The sequence below is a fragment of the Littorina saxatilis genome, linkage group LG10, assembly GCF_037325665.1.
Source record: "Littorina saxatilis isolate snail1 linkage group LG10, US_GU_Lsax_2.0, whole genome shotgun sequence".
Lineage (NCBI taxonomy): Eukaryota > Metazoa > Mollusca > Gastropoda > Littorinimorpha > Littorinidae > Littorina > Littorina saxatilis.
Genome location: NC_090254.1, coordinates 41,574,791 through 41,594,790, shown reverse-complemented (window position 1 = coordinate 41,594,790; position 20,000 = coordinate 41,574,791). Strand labels below are relative to the sequence as shown.

Sequence of the window (20,000 nt, the reverse complement as noted above, 5' to 3'; positions counted from 1 at the left end):
GACTTATTTGTACTTTGTGGGAAACTTAGTACCGATATTATATTTTGTAAACACAATATTTATGTTTGAACGAAAATGCAGGTGAACTTTCTAGTCCTGTCAAAACAAGTTGTTTACCACGTTGTTTTGAGTCGTGGGTTCGTGGCGTTCGCTCGGATTAAGTGCGTCGGCGCTTTTGATGTACGTCACAGAGAACGTCACTATTCTAGTCCATGGGCAGTTCATCTAATTTTAGTTGTATCATGTTCGGTCTGGAATATTCTCGAGATTGAGTATTTGCTATATAGGCCAGCGCGATTGGTATGGAAAAAAGCTTCTACCTTGAGTTCTGCTACGATGTGCAGTTGTATGTATGGAATGCTAAATAAATCCTCGAACTCAATTTGACGAGTTGTTTTCTGCTGCTGCGAAGACGGGCGACGTAGAATAAAAGAACACAACTATACGACGTTTGAGAACTTGTGGCAATCTCAAGTGTCGTGTAACACAAACATTTTTTCCAAATTCGGGGATCGACTCAAAATAAGAGAGAGGGGGGAGGGAGGGACAGAGAGAGGGAGGGAGAGAGGGAGGGGGAGAGAGAGAGAGAGAGAGAGAGAGAGAGAGAGAGAGAGAGAGAGAGAGAGAGAGAGAGAGAGAGAGAGAGAGAGAGAGAGAGAGAACTTGTTCACTCAGAGATTGCTTCTGCAGGTTTACTAAGCTCTTCTAAAAATGTTTTTGTGCAGAGCTCGTAAACGTCAATTTGTATATTTCCAATTTTATACTTACCTGTTTGTGTTCGTTTGTGTGCGTTGTTTGCTTGTTTGTTAGTTATTTGTTGTATTTCATCGGGACCGATTATTGTAAAGTTTCCCTTGCACGTGTGCGCACACGTGCCGCGCACACATCTTCAAAAAGCTCTCAGTTCCTTGACAGTACATAGAATGTTGTACGTGCTGAAAACCTCCTTATTGTTTTTACCCGGCAGAACTATTTTGTGCAGCAAATTGCCTAGACAGCAGACACACACTTTGGAAATGACAAAATCACATTTAGCAAAATTCTAATGCGCACCTGCGAACGTAATGCACAACAAAACTATGCAGTTAAACTTCACACGTGTTTTGGTAAATAACAACACTAGCATTGATGTACACAATACATTTAAGTTACCAACCGGTTTGGAGTAAGCCGCGAGGTCGGATTGATTGAAACAACAAACAAACCTCAATTTCAACCAATCCGACTTCGCGGCTGGCTCACACCCGGTTGGTCACTTCATCGGGGTGTCACCCAAATGGATGGTACGCAGCCGCGGGGTCGTACGGGTTGACATTGAGGTTTGTTGTGATTTCCACCCAATTGGATGACAAAGTTTCGCTTGGTCCATCTCAGCCCTGGTGTGATGAAAACAATCCGAGTTAAGAAGAACAAACCCTGTTTGCACTAGCGCAGCAGTAGGCACTGAGAGCTTTGAGGAACTGTGTGTGTCGCACGTTAAAGATATTTTTCTTCCAGTATGACGATCACATAAACCACCACAGATCTGTATGTACTTTTACGTTTGGAAAGAGCACCCTTCCACTTTTCTGTGCAGTGCGGGACTTTTTTTGGTGTGTGAATTAGTTTGACATGTTGACATGGGTGTCCGTTTCGCAATTAATTCAACACATGTCCAACTCTGCACAAAATGTAGCATGGACGTTGATTTTGTGTATATGTTCAAGTGGAAAGATGCTGGGCTGGGGTGCAAGAAGAGAAACTGGGTGTCACCAAAATGGGTGGTACGCAGCCGCGGGGTCGGACAGGTTGAAATAGAGATTTGTTGTGATTTGAACCAATCAGACCGATTGGGTGGTACCTAGTTTCGCTTCGTGCATCTTGGCCGTGGGAAGATCTTGGGTAGCTGTCGTGATGAGTTACAAGAGAAGGACTGTACCTTTAGATAGTCCTGTTAAAGGTATTATCCTTCTGGCTCAGCTGACTCGGCTCAGGAAGCCGGTTCAGGTTTTTTCGAGTCTTTAGAAAATGGATACCACTGACGCGTTTTCAAATATTCAAAATTCCAGGATTGGCATAACAAAATACTGACTTTAGGTCGCTTTTTTAGATTCACTTGTCGTGTGTCCCGCACGTGGCAAGGAAATCTTTGGAAAAACCCCACACAAACTCAGACTTATTCTTTGACATTAGTCCCAAGAAATAAGGTTGAATTTTTGTCAGTCTGATGACTACCTCACAGATTATATAAAGACCGTAATAAACACGCCGGATTATCTTTTTTACATCGAGAAATCACATTAGTGAGATTTTAAAGTCTGCAGCGCAGAGTTAAAAGTCAGATATTTGTGCATCCTCAGACGTCCAAAAATATGTGCAGAAATTCATTTTTATTTTATTTTACGAAATCCATCGTTTGACCATCTGTAAAAGGCCAAACAAGAGAACGATCTGTATTTCTGTCTATTGGAACGTGAAGGCCACACACCTTATCATCACGTGTTAAAACGGCAACGAAAAACCTGGATCGGTGCGTGGAACTGAGCCGAGTAAGTGCAGCCAGAAGGATTGTCGTTTTATCCCAACGAGGTCGATGGTGTGGATGTTGAAGGGTGTGTTCACTGTAGCATGACGCGGTGGCTACGGACGGTTGACCAGTGGGCCATGAAGCCTCTAGCACGCTTCACCAACCAGTGTAGAAGACGGGTCATAGCGTGTAGTAAGTAGTCAATCCTGTTTTTATTTCGTTTTAATCTTTTCAGGGATATGATATTGAAAATAAATGTAAGAAAATGGACAAAGCTGCTTTTTTTCTGAACTCATACTACTCCCCACCTTTTTTTTTTATATCGCCTTTTAATGTTTTCACGTTAGACAAGTAGTAAACTCTGTTAATAGCTTCTGTAGAAGACGATTCTTTTCTTCGTGTAGTAAGTCGTCTCTGTTTTTACAGCTATAAGATGTTTTTGCAGCTATGATATATATATTTTTCATTTTCGGTGTTAGAAAATGGACAGTGTTGCTTTTTTTCTGTAATACTTCTCCTCCCCATATTTTTGTTGATCTCGTTTTAACGATTTCATAGTTGGATATCGTTTGAACGATTTCATAGTTATCTGATCTCAAAAACAAGTCGCGTAAGGCGAAAATACAATATTTAGTCAAGTAGCTGTCGAACTCACAGAATGAAACTGAACGTAATGCCATTTTTCAGCAAGACCGTATACTCGTAGCATCGTCAGTCCACCGCTCATGGCAAAGGCAGTGAAATTGACAAGAAGAGCGGGGTAGTAGTTGCGCTAAGAAGGATAGCAAGCTTTTCTGTACCTCTCTTTGTTTTAACTTTCTGAGCGTGTTTTTAATCCAAACATATCATATCTATATGTTTTTGGAATCAGGAACCGACAAGGAATAAGATGAAAGTGTTTTTAAATTGATTTGGACAATTTAATTTTGATAACAATTTTTATATATTTAATTTTCAGAGCTTGTTTTTAATCCGAATATAACATATTTATATGTTTTTGGAATCAGCAAATGATGGAGAATAAGATAAACGTAAATTGGGATCGTTTTATAAATTTTTATTTTTTTTTACAATTTTCAGATTTTTAATGACCAAAGTCATTAATTAATTTCAATACCGAAGTCCGGGCTTCGTCGAAGATTACTTGACCAAAATTTCAACCAATTTGGTTGAAAAATGAGGGCGTGACAGTGCCGCCTCAACTTTCACGAAAAGCCGGATATGACGTCATCAAAGACATTTATCAAAAAAATGAAAAAAACGTTCGGGGATTTCATACCCAGGAACTCTCATGTCAAATTTCATAAAGATCGGTCCAGTAGTTTAGTCTGAATCGCTCTACACACACACACACACACACAGACACACACACACACACACACACACACACGCACATGTATACACCACGACCATCGTTTCGATTCCCCCTCGATGTTAAAATATTTAGTCAAAACTTGACTAAATATAGAAAGTCCATGTTAGAAATTGGACAAAGCTGATTTTTCCCATTTACAAATACTCCCTACGTTTTTATATTTAGTCAAGTTTTGACTAAATATTTTAACATCGAGGGGGAATCAAAACGAGGGTCGTGGTGTATGTGCGTGTGTCTGTGTGTGTGTGTGTGTGTGTGTGTGTGTGTGTGTGTGTGTGTGTAGAGCGATTCAGACTAAACTACTGGACCGATCTTTATGAAATTTGACATGAGAGTTCCTGGGTATGAAATCCCCGAACGTTTTTTTCATTTTTTGAGTCACTTGAGAAAAAGTGACTCTATGTAATCGGTCAGTGTTAGTCTGTCCGGCCGGCCGTCCGGCCGGCCGGCCGTCCGGCCGGCCGTCCGTAGACACCACCTTAACGTTGGACTTTTCTCGGAAACTATCAAAGCGATCGGGCTCATATTTTGTTTAGTCGTGACCTCCAATGACCTCTACACTTTAACGATGGTTTCGTTGACCTTTGACCTTTTTCAAGGTCACAGGTCAGCGTCAAAGGAAAAATTAGACATTTTATATCTTTGACAAAGTTCATCGGATGTGATTGAAACTTTGTAGGATTATTCTTTACATCAAAGTATTTACATCTGTAGCCTTTTACGAACGTTATCAGAAAAACAAGGGAGATAACTAGCCTTTTCTGTTCGGCAACACACAACTTAACGTTGGGCTTTTCTCGGAAACTATAAAAGTGACCGGGCTCAAATTTTATGTGAACGTGACTCATTGTGTTGTGAATAGCAATTTCTTCCTGTCCATCTGATGCCTCATATAATATTCAGAACTGCGAAAGTGACTCGATCGAGCGTTTGCTCTTCTTGTTTGATAAATGTCTTTGATGACGTCATATCCGGCTTTTCGTGAAAGTTGAGGCGGCACTGTCACGCCCTCATTTTTCAACCAAATTGGTTGAAATTTTGGTCAAGTAATCTTCGACGAAGCCCGGACTTCGGTATTGCATTTCAGCTTGGTGGCTTAAAAATTAATTAATGACTTTGGTCATTAAAAATCTGAAAATTGTAAAAAAAAATAAAAATTTATAAAACGATCCAAATTTACGTTTATCTTATTCTCCATCATTTGCTGATTCCACAAACATATAAATATGTTATATTCGGATTAAAAACAAGCTCTGAAAATTAAATATATAAAAATTATTATCAAAATTAAATTGTCGAAATCAATTTAAAAACACTTTCATCTTATTCCTTGTCGGTTCCTGATTCCAAAAACATATATATATGATATGTTTGGATTAAAAACACGCTCAGAAAGTTAAAACAAAGAGAGGTACAGAAAAGATTGCTATCCTTCTTAGCGCAACTACTACCCCGCTCTTCTTGTCAATTTCACTGCCTTTGCCATGAGCGGTGGACTGACGATGCTACGAGTATACGGTCTTGCTGAAAAATGGCATTGCGTTCAGTTTCATTCTGTGAGTTCGACAGCTACTTGACTAAATATTGTATTTTCGCCTAACGCGACTTGTTTGTTGTAAACTAGTACTCTGATTGTTTTTCTATTTTTATGTTTTAGAAATTGAATAACCGACTGTCGGTACCTTCAGGAAATTTTTGAATGAACATACGTAGTGTGTGAGTATGTGTGTGTGTGTGTGTGTGTGTGTGTGTGTGTGTGTGTGCGTGCGTGTGTGTCCGTGTGTGTGTGCGTGTGTGTCCGTGTGTGCGTGCGTGTGTGTGTGTGTGCGCGTGCGTGCGTGTGTGTTTGTGTGTGTGTGCGTGCGTGCGTGCGTGCGTGTGTGCGTACGTTCGTGTGTGTATTTGTGTGCCCTCTTGCGTGTGCTTGCGTGGGTGCGTTCTCGCGCGTGCCTGCGCAAATGTATATCCCTATATCCCTGTGTCTGTAACATGAAATATAATTGTGCTCATAAAATAACCAGACCTTTTAACACACTAGCGCCACCCATCCGACCTCGGCGGCTGTGTTCATGTCGAGGCTACACAGGCTATAAAGGCTTGACAGTGCTTCTTGTCATCACCGTCGTTTCCATGGTGATGGTCCTGTACGCCAGACAACGCGTGGAAACCATTATGACGCAAGCATTCGGTCACGGCCCCGTCACAGTGATGTCACAAGCAGGCAAATCGTCATGGAATTGGCAGGTACGTTCTTTTGATGAATCTAAAGAGAAGAGGGAGCAAATTTAGTTACAGAAGTCCAGCATATGTCTTCTTCTTCTTCGTTCATGGGCTTAGACTCCCACGTTCACTCATGTTCTTAGCACGAGTGGATTTTTACGTGTATGACCGTTTTTACCCCGCCATTCAGGCATCGGGGGAGTCCAGCATATGTGAGCCCATAAAGATTTTTTTGGAGGGCTCTAATACCACCCCGGCAGATATACATATAATAGATTTGTTTACAGCCCAAGCATACAGACAGTTTTAAATATGTGGTACTGCTCGATCGGTCTGATTTGTTTTGTTTTTGTTTTGGGTCTCTGAGATTTTATAAACTTATCTGACCTTAGCAACGTGAAAAATTCAATCACTCGAAAAGGAAAAGAAGGACCAGGAAAGTAAACGTGTAATTAAACACCGCTTGGCCTTAATAAAAATAAAACCACAGAGAAAAACAAGAATATTCTAAAGCGAGGAACATGCATTTTTAAAAAGCCAAACAATGAGACCAAACTTTCCCTGAAATGGAAAAAGATTCATGAGGTAGACAATTCAAGACAAGTATTCGACTGCTTGTTGATGTCCAAGTACGCCGTACAATCCATTTTTCTTTGGCAGACACAATAAAAAGTACAGGAATATTTTAAAGCAAGGGACATCATTTTTCAAGAGCCATACCAAAAATTCTCATGATTGGACACAAACTAGGGAAGGGTTCCTGATATAGACTGGAACTTAATATCGACCACCTCCTGTTCTTAGAAAATCGTTGCTCTCTCTGAATAACTTGCACGTGAAAAACAACAACAGCCAACACGAGTAAAATAGACATTGGCGTCAACTAGTATAGTCTACGGCACTTGAATAACCAATTGCAAGGTAACCTATGTGTTTATTATTATTATTTTTTTTTTATTATTCTCTTTATTTATATAGCGCCTTATCCGAAGTTCAAAGCGCTTTATGCCGTGTGAGATGGAATTTTTTTTACACAATATATCACGCATTCACATCGACCAGCAAACCTCAAGCCTGTTAGGCGAATGTTCACCTTTAATGTATTATTGTCTCTGTTAGGAAACGCTACCGTTGCTGAGCTTTGGTTCAGTTTTGTGTGTTGCATGTAGTTGACTTATTTGTACTTTGTGGGAAGGTACCGATATTATATTTTGTAAACACAATATTTATGCTTGGACGAGAATGCAGGTGAACTTTCTAGTCCTGTCAAAACAAGTTGTTTACCATGCTGTTTTAGTGTGAGTTCGTGGCGTTCGATCGGATTAAGGGCGTCGGCACCTTTTGATGTACGTCACAGAGAACGTCACCATTCTAGTCCATGGGCGGTTCGCATATAATGTAGTTGTATCATGTTCGGTCTGGAATATTCTCGAGATTGAGTATTTACTATATATGCCAGCGCGATTTGAATGTTAAAAAGCTTCTATTTGAGTTCTGCTAGTTGTGCAGTTGTATGTATTGAATGCTGAATAAATCCTCGAACTCAATTTGACGAGTTGTTTTCTGTTGCTGCGAAGACGGGCGACGTAGAATAAAAGAACACAACTATACGGCATTTGAGAACTTGTGGCAATCTCAAGTGTCGTGTAACAGTCTCATGGAATGTTGATAATAGAGAATACTGCATGGCTTGCTGTGTCGTACCAGATTTACACAAGTGGCTTTTTAAAAAAAATGAACTGCGAGCGAAATATTCGAAAAAGCAACGAGTGTAAATCTGGTACGAAACAGCAAGCCATGTAGTATTCTCTTTATCCTACATACTGGAAAAGTGCGTCTGCAGTCCAGGCGCACAAATTGAGAACGCGTCTTTTTAAGCCTCGATCTTTTCCTCTTCTTCTTCTTCTTCTTTTTCTTCTTCTTCTTCTTCTGCGTTCCCAGCCATGATAAAACTTTAATCTGGTCTGTAGGGCGAAGTCCACAGTCCGCTGAACGATCTCTTCCAAAGCCTCGTGAAAGGGTTTTTATTGGTTTAAACAATGTTTATTCATATTTTACATGTTCAGGAAATGTACATGGACATAAGGTGAAGACAACAACAAGCCTACGGCTTATGGTGGTGTCTTCAAACACATTGACAAGAAGAACATGGCAGACAGTCAAGCCCTTACACAGTAAGCACAAACAATCCCTACATTTTACACAAAATATTATCCAAATTTAGAAGAGAAAAGAAAAAACGAAAAAGAAGGTGAAAAAAAAAGAAGTAAACACACAAACACATCTAACCAGCAGAATGCGTAAAGGATTGTTATTAATTGTTATCAATTCTTTAACAGGCCCAGTCGAAGGTCACCCTCTCGCCCAGCATCGAGAAGGAGCTGGAGGAGCTCCGCCTGAGCTCACAGGAAGACCAGGACGACGTGGACGACGAGGAGATCGACACGGACCCCAGCGAAACCTTCCCTGAGGATGACGACACCTTCGTCAGCGAGGAGAAGGACGTCTGGGAGATCATGACAGAGTTCCGTCCCTTGCCGGAAATGCTGCTCCACTTCCTGTGGTGCGGGAACCGGTTCCTGGACTTCCGGAACTACTTGTCGATGAAGAGCGCCATCGACGCCATCCGGCCCAAGAAGGTGTTGTTCCACTACACACAGCTCCCCATGACAGACCCTGACGGCTACTTCACGTGGTTCGACATGCTGAAGGAAGCCTATCCCAACTTTGTACCGGTGAAAGTGAACGCTTCAGACACGTGTTACAGCAGCGGGTACAAGCGTTACGCCTTGCTGTTTGGCATTCTGGCCAAATCTGGTGGGATTTATGTTCCCGAGGACGCCATCTTTGTCAGGATTATGGACCGCTTTCGGTCGTTGGGTTTCGTGAGCGGCATCTCTTCCTGCAACCTGAGGTATTTCTTTGAGGGCGTGGTGATGTCCCGGTTTGGAAAGTTCGAGGTCAGTGTGCTTCGTGTCTTTTGTACTCCACGGTTGTCTGTCGGTCTCACTCTTTCTGAATATCATTTTATGTTTTATCGTGGAATTTTTATGCTATGCTGTCGTGTTGTAAACATATTCCAGAATAATGACATGCAAGGGATACAATAAAAAACACACAACAGAAGACAAAACATTAAAAAACCAAAAAAACAACAACAAAAACAACAACAACAACAACAACAACAACAACAACAACAACAACAGCAACAAACAAACAAACAAACAAACAAACAGTAAAACAAATCAGTCAAAAACAAGTGCCCAGTGATTTAAATCGACAACAAGGCTATCTAAATAACAAAAAAGCTGAATAGTTGGGGTTAAAATCAAATCCAGAGACTTTTGCCTCGGAATACAAGTACCATCGATCATCGGTAAACATCAGAAACAATTTTGAGAAAAGAGTTCGGGCCTTCTTCTGAAGCTGTACGAAAGCATCTCATCTTCCTCAGCCAAAATACCAGAAGAAAATGACACAGCTCGTTTGACTTCCCCTCTGTTTTCAACCAATCAGATCCCCGCCACAGAGAGGCTGCAGGTCAGGAAGTTGAGTGTGTGCCGAGACCCCGATTCGCTGCACCCATGTACCCCGGATGAACGCTACATCGAGGCTCCACCCGGTCACGTGCCCACGTGCGTGCGTCTGACGTCAGCCATGTTTCCTAAAGATGTGTGGAACGAAGACGACAAAGTGTCCACTCTAGCGAAACTCGTCATGTATGGAAAGTGAGTGCTCGCCGATTTTGTTTAAATTTATTATTTCTTTCTTTAAATTTGACATGTAGTTGCAAACTACGGCTATGATATTTTTTCTCCCATTTAAACTAATGTCTTGTTATTACACCGATAGAAATGTCTTCATCTGACTGTTCATTATGATTAAATATTAGATTTAGTTTGTTACAAACCGGTGTTCATTGAAGCTTTGAATATTGGTCTAAACAGTGTTTTAATGAACATTTGATGCGTACAATACATACTAGGCATATTGAGAACCAACAGTTAGCTATACATTTGTTGTGGTGTTCCTTTGGATATGACATACCTACAATTAGGACGAGTATAACATACTAGATGATTACCCGCTTCGCCGGGTACCAAGTTCAAGTTCAAGTTCAAGTTTATTAGTCCATAACCCATGGGGGCATTTTGAACAATAAATACAATCAATACAATCATGATATATGCTAATATAATAAATAAATAAAAAAATAAAAAAAAATAATGAAAAACTGTTACAAATTCTATTAATAAAGTCCAAAATATTCTTTAGCAATTTCTTTTTCTTAGTAGCAAACAACTTTTTAAATTTAAGTGCATTAGGTTTTTTCCAATAGTAAGGTGGTAACAACTCAGCTCTTTCTTCTTTGAAAAAATCACAGACAAATAAATAATGGAATTCATCACCTATGTCATGCGATACACATTTGGTGCAAGTTCTTTCTGACCTCGGGATGTTAAGATAACGTTCTTTCTGTACAGGCAAATTGTTGTTTAATGTTCTAAACTTCATCATTGAAACACATTGCTGATATGGCAGGTGTGTGACGTAGTCTTCACATGCAAAAATATCTTTGAACATTCGATAATTCCAAAACATATTTTTTGTTCCAATTTCTGTAAACCATTTATGGATATACTGGTCATACAAGCTTCTTTTTACTTTCTTTTTAAACCATGTGCTTGAGTATTGAATATTTTCTTGAGAAGTCCAAAGGCCAGAGAGACCAATTTCATTTAAGGTTTTTTCAATGAAACATAAGTACTTGGATTCAATCATCTTGTTGATATACAATTTATAAGTAAAGCAATACACAATGCTTGAACATTTATTTTTATGAATAGGACTAATCAGTTTATACCAATAGCAAAGCATTCTACATTTCATATTAACATCTAGTGGATATCTTCCAAGTTCACCAAATATCATAGCATTTGGAGTTGATTTTTTTAGTTTGAAAACAATTTTATAAAAACGCAATTGAAGTTTAGTAGCAAGTTCACAGGAACCAAAACCCCATACTTCACATCCATACAATAAAATTGGAGCAATCATTTTATCGAACAGGTCAACTTGTATGTCCACAGGCAGTGACAATTGTCTACAAGTGCGCAAAAGAACAAACATTGCCCTTGAGGCACGATCATATAGATTCTTCTGTGCGACTGAAAATGTATTATTATAATTAATCTTAAGGCCCAAGTACATTACATCAAACACTACTTCGATTAAATTGCCATTATACGTAAACAGTGGTTTATTTCTAATTTTACCTCTGGAAAAAACTATAACTTTCGTTTTGTTTACATTAATATTTAGACGCCATTTTAAACAGTATTCGTGCATTTTGTTTAAACATTCTTGCAGGTTTTTTTCAGACTCTGAGCAGATCACAGTATCATCCGCATACAGTAATAAAAACATTTGAAACAAAGCATTTACATCAGTATCATCCATTCCAGCCACAATAGCCTCTCTTGACATAGATTGTAAACCATTACTGTTTTCTGCCCAGAACGGATCTTCAGCCTCGGCGGAACCCGTCTGCGAGTGAGAAGACGCCACGCATCGCTCACTACCTGTGTACGGATGACTGCTCTCTCTCCTTCAGCGTCTTCATCAGCATTCTCAGGTACAGTATACAGTTCATCCTGCTTGCTGCCGCGCGGGCAGAGAAAATGTTCCCTCTTTATCTTCACCGCGCTGGCAAGCAAAACCCCTCACGCGGAGGTGTTTTCAGACAGGCCAGACACAGGTTGTCCCGGAGGTGTTTTCAGACAGGCCAGACACAGGTTGTCCCGGAGGTGTTTTCAGACAGGCCAGACACAGGTTGTCCCGGAGGTGTTTTCAGACAGGCCAGACACAGGTTGTGCCGGAGGTGTTTTCAGACAGGCCAGACACAGGTTGTGCCGGAGGTGTTTTCAGACAGGCCAGACACAGGTTGTCCCGGAGGTGTTTTCAGACAGGCCAGACACAGGTTGTCCCGGAGGTGTTTTCAGACAGGCCAGACACAGGTTGTCCCGGAGGTGTTTTCAGACAGGCCAGACACAGGTTGTCCCGGAGGTGTTTTCAGACAGGCCAGACACAGGTTGTGCCGGAGGTGTTTTCAGACAGGCCAGACACAGGTTGTCCCGGAGGTGTTTTCAGACAGGCCAGACACAGGTTGTCCTGGAGGTGTTTTCAGACAGGCCAGACACAGGTTGTCCCGGAGGTGTACCGTGGAACACCTGTTTCAAGACCTCAACAAATCTGAGAAAATAGGGTCTTAAAAAAGAGAGTGTCATTAAATGGGGGTGAATTTACAGAGGCTACGAAGAGAATATTTAACAAGTCGCGTAAGGCGAAATTACTACATTTAGTCAAGCTGTGGAACTCACAGAATGAAACTGAACGTAGTCCGCCGCTAGTGCAAAAGGCAGTGAAAGTGACGAGCCTGTTTGGCGCGGTAGCGGTTGCGCTGTGCTTCATAGCACGCTTTTCTGTACCTCTCTTCGTTTTAACTTTCTGAGCGTGGTTTTAATCCAAACATATCATATCTATATGTTTTTGGAATCAGGAACTGACAAGGAATAAGACGAAATTGTTTTTAAAACGATTTCGGAAATTTAATTTTGATCATAATTTTTATATTTTTAATTTTCAGAGCTTGTTTTTAATCCAAATATAACATATTTATATGTTTTTGGAATCAGAAAATGACGAAGAATAAGATGAAATTGTTTTTGGATCGTTTAATAAAAAAATAATTTTAATTACAAGTTTCCGATTTTTAATGACCAAACTCACTCATTAGTTTTTAAGCCACCAAGCTGAAATGCAATACCAAATCCCGGCCTTTGTCGAAGATTGCTTTGCCAAAATTTTAATTAATTTGATTGAAAAATGAGGGTGTGACAGTGCCGCCTCAACTTTTACAAAAAGCCGGATATGACGTCATCAAAGGTATTTATCGAAAAAAGGAAAAAAAATCGTCCGCGGATATCATTCCCAGGAACTTTCGTGTCAAATTTCATAAAGATCGGTCCAGTAGTTTAGTCTGAATCGCTCTACACACACACACGCACAGACAGACAGACAGACAGACAGACACACACACACACATACACCACGACCCTCGTCTCGATTCCCCCTCTATGTTAAAACATTTAGTCAAAACTTGACTAAATGTAAAAAGAGTAGGTGTTAAGAGTGGTTTCTTGAATCGTGTGTGTGTGTGTGTGTGTGTGTGTGTGTGTGTGTGTGTGTGTGTGTGTGTGTGTGTGTGTGTGTAGGAGAGAGAAATGGCCGATCTGTCATTTTTGGAGAATGCAAGGTCATGACTGGTGTGTGTGTTTGTGTGTGTGTTTGTGAGTGTGTGTGTGTGTGTGTGTGTGTGTATTTGGGTGTTCTGAAAAGGGAGCTTCCACTGTAAAATGCTGTTCACATGGCCGATTTCAACCGATTTTGTCTGCTAGAAGTTGCGAGACGTTGAGTATGTGAAGACATTCAAAATCACAGTGGAGCACTGGTACTGTTCAGCTTTGGTGCTGATTTTGAAGTTTTGTACAAGAAGGAATACTATGTATACCCGTATCTACCCGAACTCGAACTCAAGTGTGTTGTGTAGGACAAATTACTTTTCATTCAGTTATGGAGAACATGGTTACCTTAAAATTCTGTCATGAAGAAAATCTGTCTTTTAGATTGTTCATTAGAAAAAGTCTATCCTTTTAATATTTTTATTTAGATGATTTTTACTAATCATTCTTTTATTGAAATAAAAAATTGTTCTCTTAACCCTTTCATTCGAAAAATCTGTATGTTTAAAGGTGGTCGTCTACATTTTTGCTTTTTTTCAATAATCTTATGGTTAGATTTTGATAAAAAGTTAAATCAGATGATGAAAGAACCATAGAGAAAAAAATTATAGAAAAAAACATATAATGTAAAAATTTTTATTTTTATTTTTGGGTAGTGTCTCTGACACTTCCAATATTTTGTTTTCTGTTTGCTGAGAACATGTGCTTTGCCTAAAAAATATCGACCAATCAAATTCATGTCACTATGCTGACAGTCACGCTTACACAGTCACAGCAACAGTTTGACACTGGATATTGGAGCGCTGTCCACGATGTTTTTTAAACGAACGAAATGTACGGTATTCGAGAGGAGTTTTGCCCTCGGCATTTCCCAAATAAGGATATCCTACTATGCTGGAATACTACAATGAATTTTCAAACGGATACCCTTGGGTCGTCCTTCTTGATCGAAGGGGGGTGTATTTTTTTTTATATTTGTAGGGAATAGACTCAGCATTTTAATGGTCAAATGTCTATTTATGTATAAAAATGTAGACAAGGACCTTTAATGTTTAATGAACAAAATATTTACTTTAAATCTTTTCATGTAGAAAATCTTTATTTTGAACTCTTTAATAAAGCCACACTTTGCTTTTAATTCTGTTATAAAGAAAATCTTGAAACTATTCTGTTCACTCCACAGCGCCCTGCATGTGGGCGGGATGCAACGCGTGCTGATTCACGGACCCAAACCGCCCTCTGGTGTCTGGTGGGACAGGCTGCAGAAAGAACCACAATCCAGCGCTGTTTACTACCTACATAGGTAGGCTCCAGTCTGTCTGTCTGTCTGTCTGTCTGTGCGTGTGTCCGTCTCTCTTTCTGGCGCAGAGAGAATCAGAATGCAGAGCTGTCTACTACCTATATAGGTAGGCTCCAGTCTGTCTGTCTGTCTGTCTGTCTGTCTGTCTCAATGTCTGTCTGTCTGTCCATCTCTCTTTCTGGTGCAAAAAGAACCAAAATGTTAACTACCTACACAGGTAGGCTCGAGACTGTCTGTCTGTCTGCCTGATTGTCCGTCTCTCTTTCTGGCACAATAAGAAATATTTGTTTAGATATGAGAAATGGACTAACGTACAATGAATAGATCTGTTGAAAGTAGAGTAAGACAGCAAACACATTCCAAGAAATGCGTTCCTATTCATCTGGTGTTTTTTTGTGTGGTCCCCAGAGAGTTTTCCTTCAACAACGATCCAAATCTTCAAATGACCAATGAAATGCGGCGTTACATCATGCGCACGGAAATACTACTGCATTTTGGGGGTGTTTATCACGACAGTCACGTGATTTGGACGCAGCCGCTTCCGGATCAGTTGTTGGAATATGACGTGGTTGCCTCCCCTGACTGGCATGCCCATGGCAACTGGCCCGAGTCTGTCAACCACGCCCTGCTGATTGCCCGTGCTGGGGCAAAGTATTTGCAAAAATTGTTAAAGGTGAGTGATGTGAACAGAACTGAACTGAACTTTAGTTTACAAGGATGAAGATTAAGGCTGGGCCTTTTCTTACAATCTGTCACTGGGACGAACACACACACACACACACACACACACACACACACACACACACACACACACACACACACACACACACACACACACACACACACAGTAAAAATGAAATACAAACAGAGAGAGAGAGAGAGAGAGAGAGAGAGAGAGAGAGAGAGAGAGAGAGAGAGAGAGAGAGAGAGAGACGTGTGTCAGTGTTACTGCTTTTGGACTGGAAGTGGTCAAGCTTAAGGGGAATACGAACTGCACAAAAAACCCCATGGATTTCTCATAGAAGGGACGCAACTAGTCCTGTCTGCGAGCCAACACAATTACGGTAGTACACCGATTACTTCCCCTCCCTTATCGAAAATGGCATGTCGCTGAAATATTGACCAGGTCTTTTGGGCTAGAACATTTTACTTCCGAATGCAGTTTTTAGTCGAAGGCAAAGAAGCAAACACATTATCTTTACGTTATTTATCTACATTATTCACTCGTGACATCATGTCATTGCACTGAATAGATCATATGGCAGTACTCTCACAGCAGGAGAAATGCGGCGTCTAATTTCGATTTTCTTCTTCTTCAACTCGTCACAATCACAAGAAAATCGCATGTCTCGAATTTTAAAGTTTTGAGAAAAAGAAGAATGTGGAAAAGGCACAAGTCGAATGAAACACTTGATGTCATTTTGACATTAATTTTGTAAGAAAGTGAGGATTTCAATATTCAAATAAAAGCATTTTGAGGCTTGTAATAAAATAACATTAACACACTGTAAACTAAACACTCAACTACCGAGTGATATCTACAGAAACATAAACACGCCTTCAGATAGAGCAACTCGTAGTTGGAACTGTGACTAAATTCCGCTTGGGCTGAGATTTGCAAGAAAAATGAAAATCTCACCTTTTCAGTAGGACAACTTAACTCGAGCTCTAAAGGCCCGGTCACACAGCCCAAAAGTCGCATAAACGCATGAATCACGCATACAATTTGGTTGTGCGTGCTTGTCGGTCGAGAATTTGACCATTTTCACTGATTTACGCGATGAAAATCACCGATGAATTGCGCAAGAACTACGGAAAGATCACTCAAAAATCACTAACAAACCACGCACTACAGCGCATAGGCACGCAAAGGTCCACGAAAAACCACGTATAATCTGCGCACTATCACTAATGAACTGTGTATGAATCGCGCATGATTAGCGCATGAACTGCGCAAGGAATGCGCGGCAGCGCGCACGTCCGTTCCGCGCATATATAAACTGATGCAACCGCGGCGCCTTGGCATTCCCGTTTCAACAGTCACGAACGATCACCGATATTCCACGCATATTTCGCGCATTGTTGGCGTAAGAACTACGCAAACTACGCAGAAATTACGTAAAACGGCGCAATACTGCGTAAACTCTTACGCGAAGCCGAGTTTTGAGCTGCTCAAAACCTGGAATCGCGTAAAGCGCCGATCCGGCGAACATCGGCGGACAACTACGGAGGTTCCACGTCAGACAAACTGATGAAATGCGCAAATCGCGCATGTATCGCGTACGGATCGAATTTCGTGCGTGATTCATGCGTTTACGCGACTTTTGGGCTGTGTGACCGGGCCTTAAAAAGAATTCTGTTGGTTTTTTCATGTGACTTCTGCTCTCCCCATTTCACGGGTTATGGAAGTGATTGAGGGAAATAGAATGTACACTTTGCTGCAAAAAGGACTTACTATGATAGTATAAGTTTGGCAATGATGTTATCACCATCATGATGACGAAATGTTGAATTGTCGCAGGTGTTTTACGACAACGCCAACTCCGATTCTCCGTGGCTCGCTGAACACTACCTGTCTTACCGCCTGATTGAGCTGGATCCCACTCTGGTCTACCTGTACCCCCATTTACAGGTAAGGTATACCCTTTGTTATGTGTTACAGGTAAGATATACCCTTTAATATGGGTTACAGGTAAGATATCCCCTTTAATATGGGTTACAGGTAAGATATCCCTCTTGTTATGTGTACGTCTATCAGCATTTACTGGAAAGGTGTCCTCCCCTGGTCCAACCAATTCCTTTTTACAGTACCCCCTTTATTTCCCACCACCTTTCCGGCCTGTTATCCTCCTCCGATTTTTCTATCTGTTTTCTCGTATAATTTAAGAAGTAAAAGCGAGTCCCAATGCCTACCTGTATCCCAATGCAAGACTACGATATTCCCGCCCCTACTCTTAATCTGTGAGCTTTTGTACCTGCTGGTTAAACTCTTCATTGTCTACCTGTACCATGAATTATCATGAAAAGTTATGTTCCTTACTTGTCTTTCCCGTGAAAACAGGTCTGCTCACCGTCTCCTATCTGCTAAGGCTTTTACATGGGATAACTCCGTCCCTCCACTTGGTCACATACCAAAAATCAGCGGCCAGATCTGAAATGGCGAACCGAATCGTTTTCACTGGAAGGATTTTGCACGTGCCTTAAACGTAACCTACAGGGTGACCCCCCAAAAATGCAACCCTCAAAAATGCTAATAAACTTCTACATCTGTTGACCGAATCGCTGTATATTTGGTGGACATACGCTGCAGCCTATGCATGACCCTTCCACAAAGTGGCAATTTTATAGATTAAATGGTCTGACTTTTGTGCAAAGTTGAAGTTAATATTCCCCAAATATACAGTGTCGTGATTCGGTCAACAGATGCAGAAGTAATTAGCATTTTTGAGGGTTGCATGTTTTGGGGGTCACCCTATCCTAAATTTTATTTCTAATTTAATTTTTTTTTAAATTTTAACATTTGTTTACCCTATCCTTCTTGTCACACAGGTGAAGTGCCTGAACCACAACTGCCACCCGACGTGGCAACCCGGGTACCGCTCACCGTTCCGGGTCAACCGTCCAGGTCAGGAGTTCGACTGGAGGACGGAGACACTAACCGTTCACTGGGTGGACAGCTTCCCCGAGCTGGACGTTGACCAGGTCAAGTTCACCTCGGGCTCCATCGTGGACATCGCAAAGCACGTGCTCGTCGCCGCTCGCATTGATCTCGACAGCCTCGCCTGAGTTGTGGGTCTAGTGTTCTGGGCTGAGGTGCACGACGCGCAAGTGGGCGCCACCCAAACGGGTGGGAACAAACCGCGGGGCCTGATTGGTTGAAATCACAACACATCTTAATTTCAACCAATCTAATACCTCGGCTGGCTCCCACCCGTTTGGTAACCTTCTCGTGCATCTCGGTCCAGGAGTCGGTTTCATGGACTGGCCGTGGTCACACTAAAATCGGACCTTGCGTCGTCAACCATTGCGCTGCTGGGGGCTGGAAGGGGTGTGTGTGTGTGTGTGTGTGTGTGTGTGTGTGTGTGTGTGTGTGTGTGTGTGTGTGTGTGTGTGTGTGTGTGTGTGTGTGTGTGTGTGTGTGACTGAACATTTTCTAAAAACACTACAGATAGTATGCATGAGAACGGATATTTAGTGTGTTGAGTACTTGGAGATGGATCATTTTTGATTTGATATGTTTTGTTTTGCGTCTTTTAATGTGTGTGTGTGTGAAGTCGTTGGACGTTGATTTGTTCTATACTTAACTGTGCTACACACTTATGAGCTCAGTCGAGTGTGTCTGGTGTTGTTTGATTTGTTGATGTTGTTGATTGTGAGGTGCTTTATGTCAACTGTTTTGCAAACCAGAGTGACCATAGGATTGACCATAAGAGTGACCATACGATTGACCATTAGAGTGGCCATAAGAGTGACCACTTGAGTTGCCATAAGAGTGACCATAAGCGCCCCTGGTGTTAATTGTTGTTATAAATGTTTCATTGTTATTGTTGGTTGCTGTCACATTGGCTTTGACGTCAAAATGGTGCTCAAGATTACTTTTAACGTTTTCAAGTGCGATTTCACCTATGCAAATGATAGTCTTCCGGAAATTTATGTGCATAGTTTTCGCCTAGGTTTAAGTTTCCCACTTCAGATTGTTGTGTACAAACATTAAAATAACGATCGCATGAAAATCCAGATAAGGGCATCGTTTCTTGTCCAAGCGACAGATTGCCCTGACAATGCCGTGAATAGGTTATAATTTGACTGCACTTCTACTTTATAAAACAAGACTTGAGAACACGGCTCAATTTTGATGTTTGTGGAACAGTGACAGACTGATTGCCATGTAATTTGATGTTTGCTTTATTGTAAAATCTGCATTACCCTTGAAGCTGATGAGAACTTTTATAATGACCTTAACTCATTGTCTCCCAGGTACGGATGTATCCGTACCCACTCATATGGCTCTATCTGACCAGGTACGGATATTTCCGCTCAGACTGTTAGCTTCAGTCGCTTCCTGTAACGTCCATCTAACGCCTGCAGTCCAGCGTGTTGATACACAGTTACTACACAGTTACTACAATTCTGAGTGACCTGCTGCAGCACAGCTGATCTCGGCTAAAAAAAACTTGGTCAACATAGGTGGGGTAGAAAGTGTTAAAATGCATTGACTGGTCAGAGGATGCGCAGTCGAAGCATGTGCTTTATGTCGAAACGGGTGCATACGTACCCCAGAATCAATACTACTTCTCA

At 41.2% G+C, this 20,000-nt stretch overlaps 1 protein-coding gene across 3 annotated transcripts in view; it reads left to right on the top strand.

The window, feature by feature from the left end:
* LOC138978854 (uncharacterized) overlaps positions 1–20,000 on the top strand; it is a 42,394-nt gene that overhangs the window by 19,837 nt on the left and 2,557 nt on the right. The window contains exons 4-12 of one of the 3 annotated variants that reach the window (XM_070351657.1): positions 2,591–2,698; positions 5,920–6,125; positions 8,441–9,061; positions 9,618–9,829; positions 11,620–11,736; positions 14,586–14,705; positions 15,111–15,375; positions 17,224–17,334; positions 18,252–20,000. The exon at positions 18,252–20,000 is cut by the window's right edge and continues 2,557 nt beyond it. In XM_070351657.1, the coding sequence (XP_070207758.1) occupies positions 2,591–2,698; positions 5,920–6,125; positions 8,441–9,061; positions 9,618–9,829; positions 11,620–11,736; positions 14,586–14,705; positions 15,111–15,375; positions 17,224–17,334; positions 18,252–18,488 (1,997 nt within the window). In that variant the 3' untranslated portion in view covers positions 18,489–20,000. The remainder of the gene's footprint in view (positions 1–2,590; positions 2,699–5,919; positions 6,126–8,440; positions 9,062–9,617; positions 9,830–11,619; positions 11,737–14,585; positions 14,706–15,110; positions 15,376–17,223; positions 17,335–18,251) is intronic. The other 2 variants (XM_070351659.1, XM_070351658.1) reach the window with 2 other exon arrangements.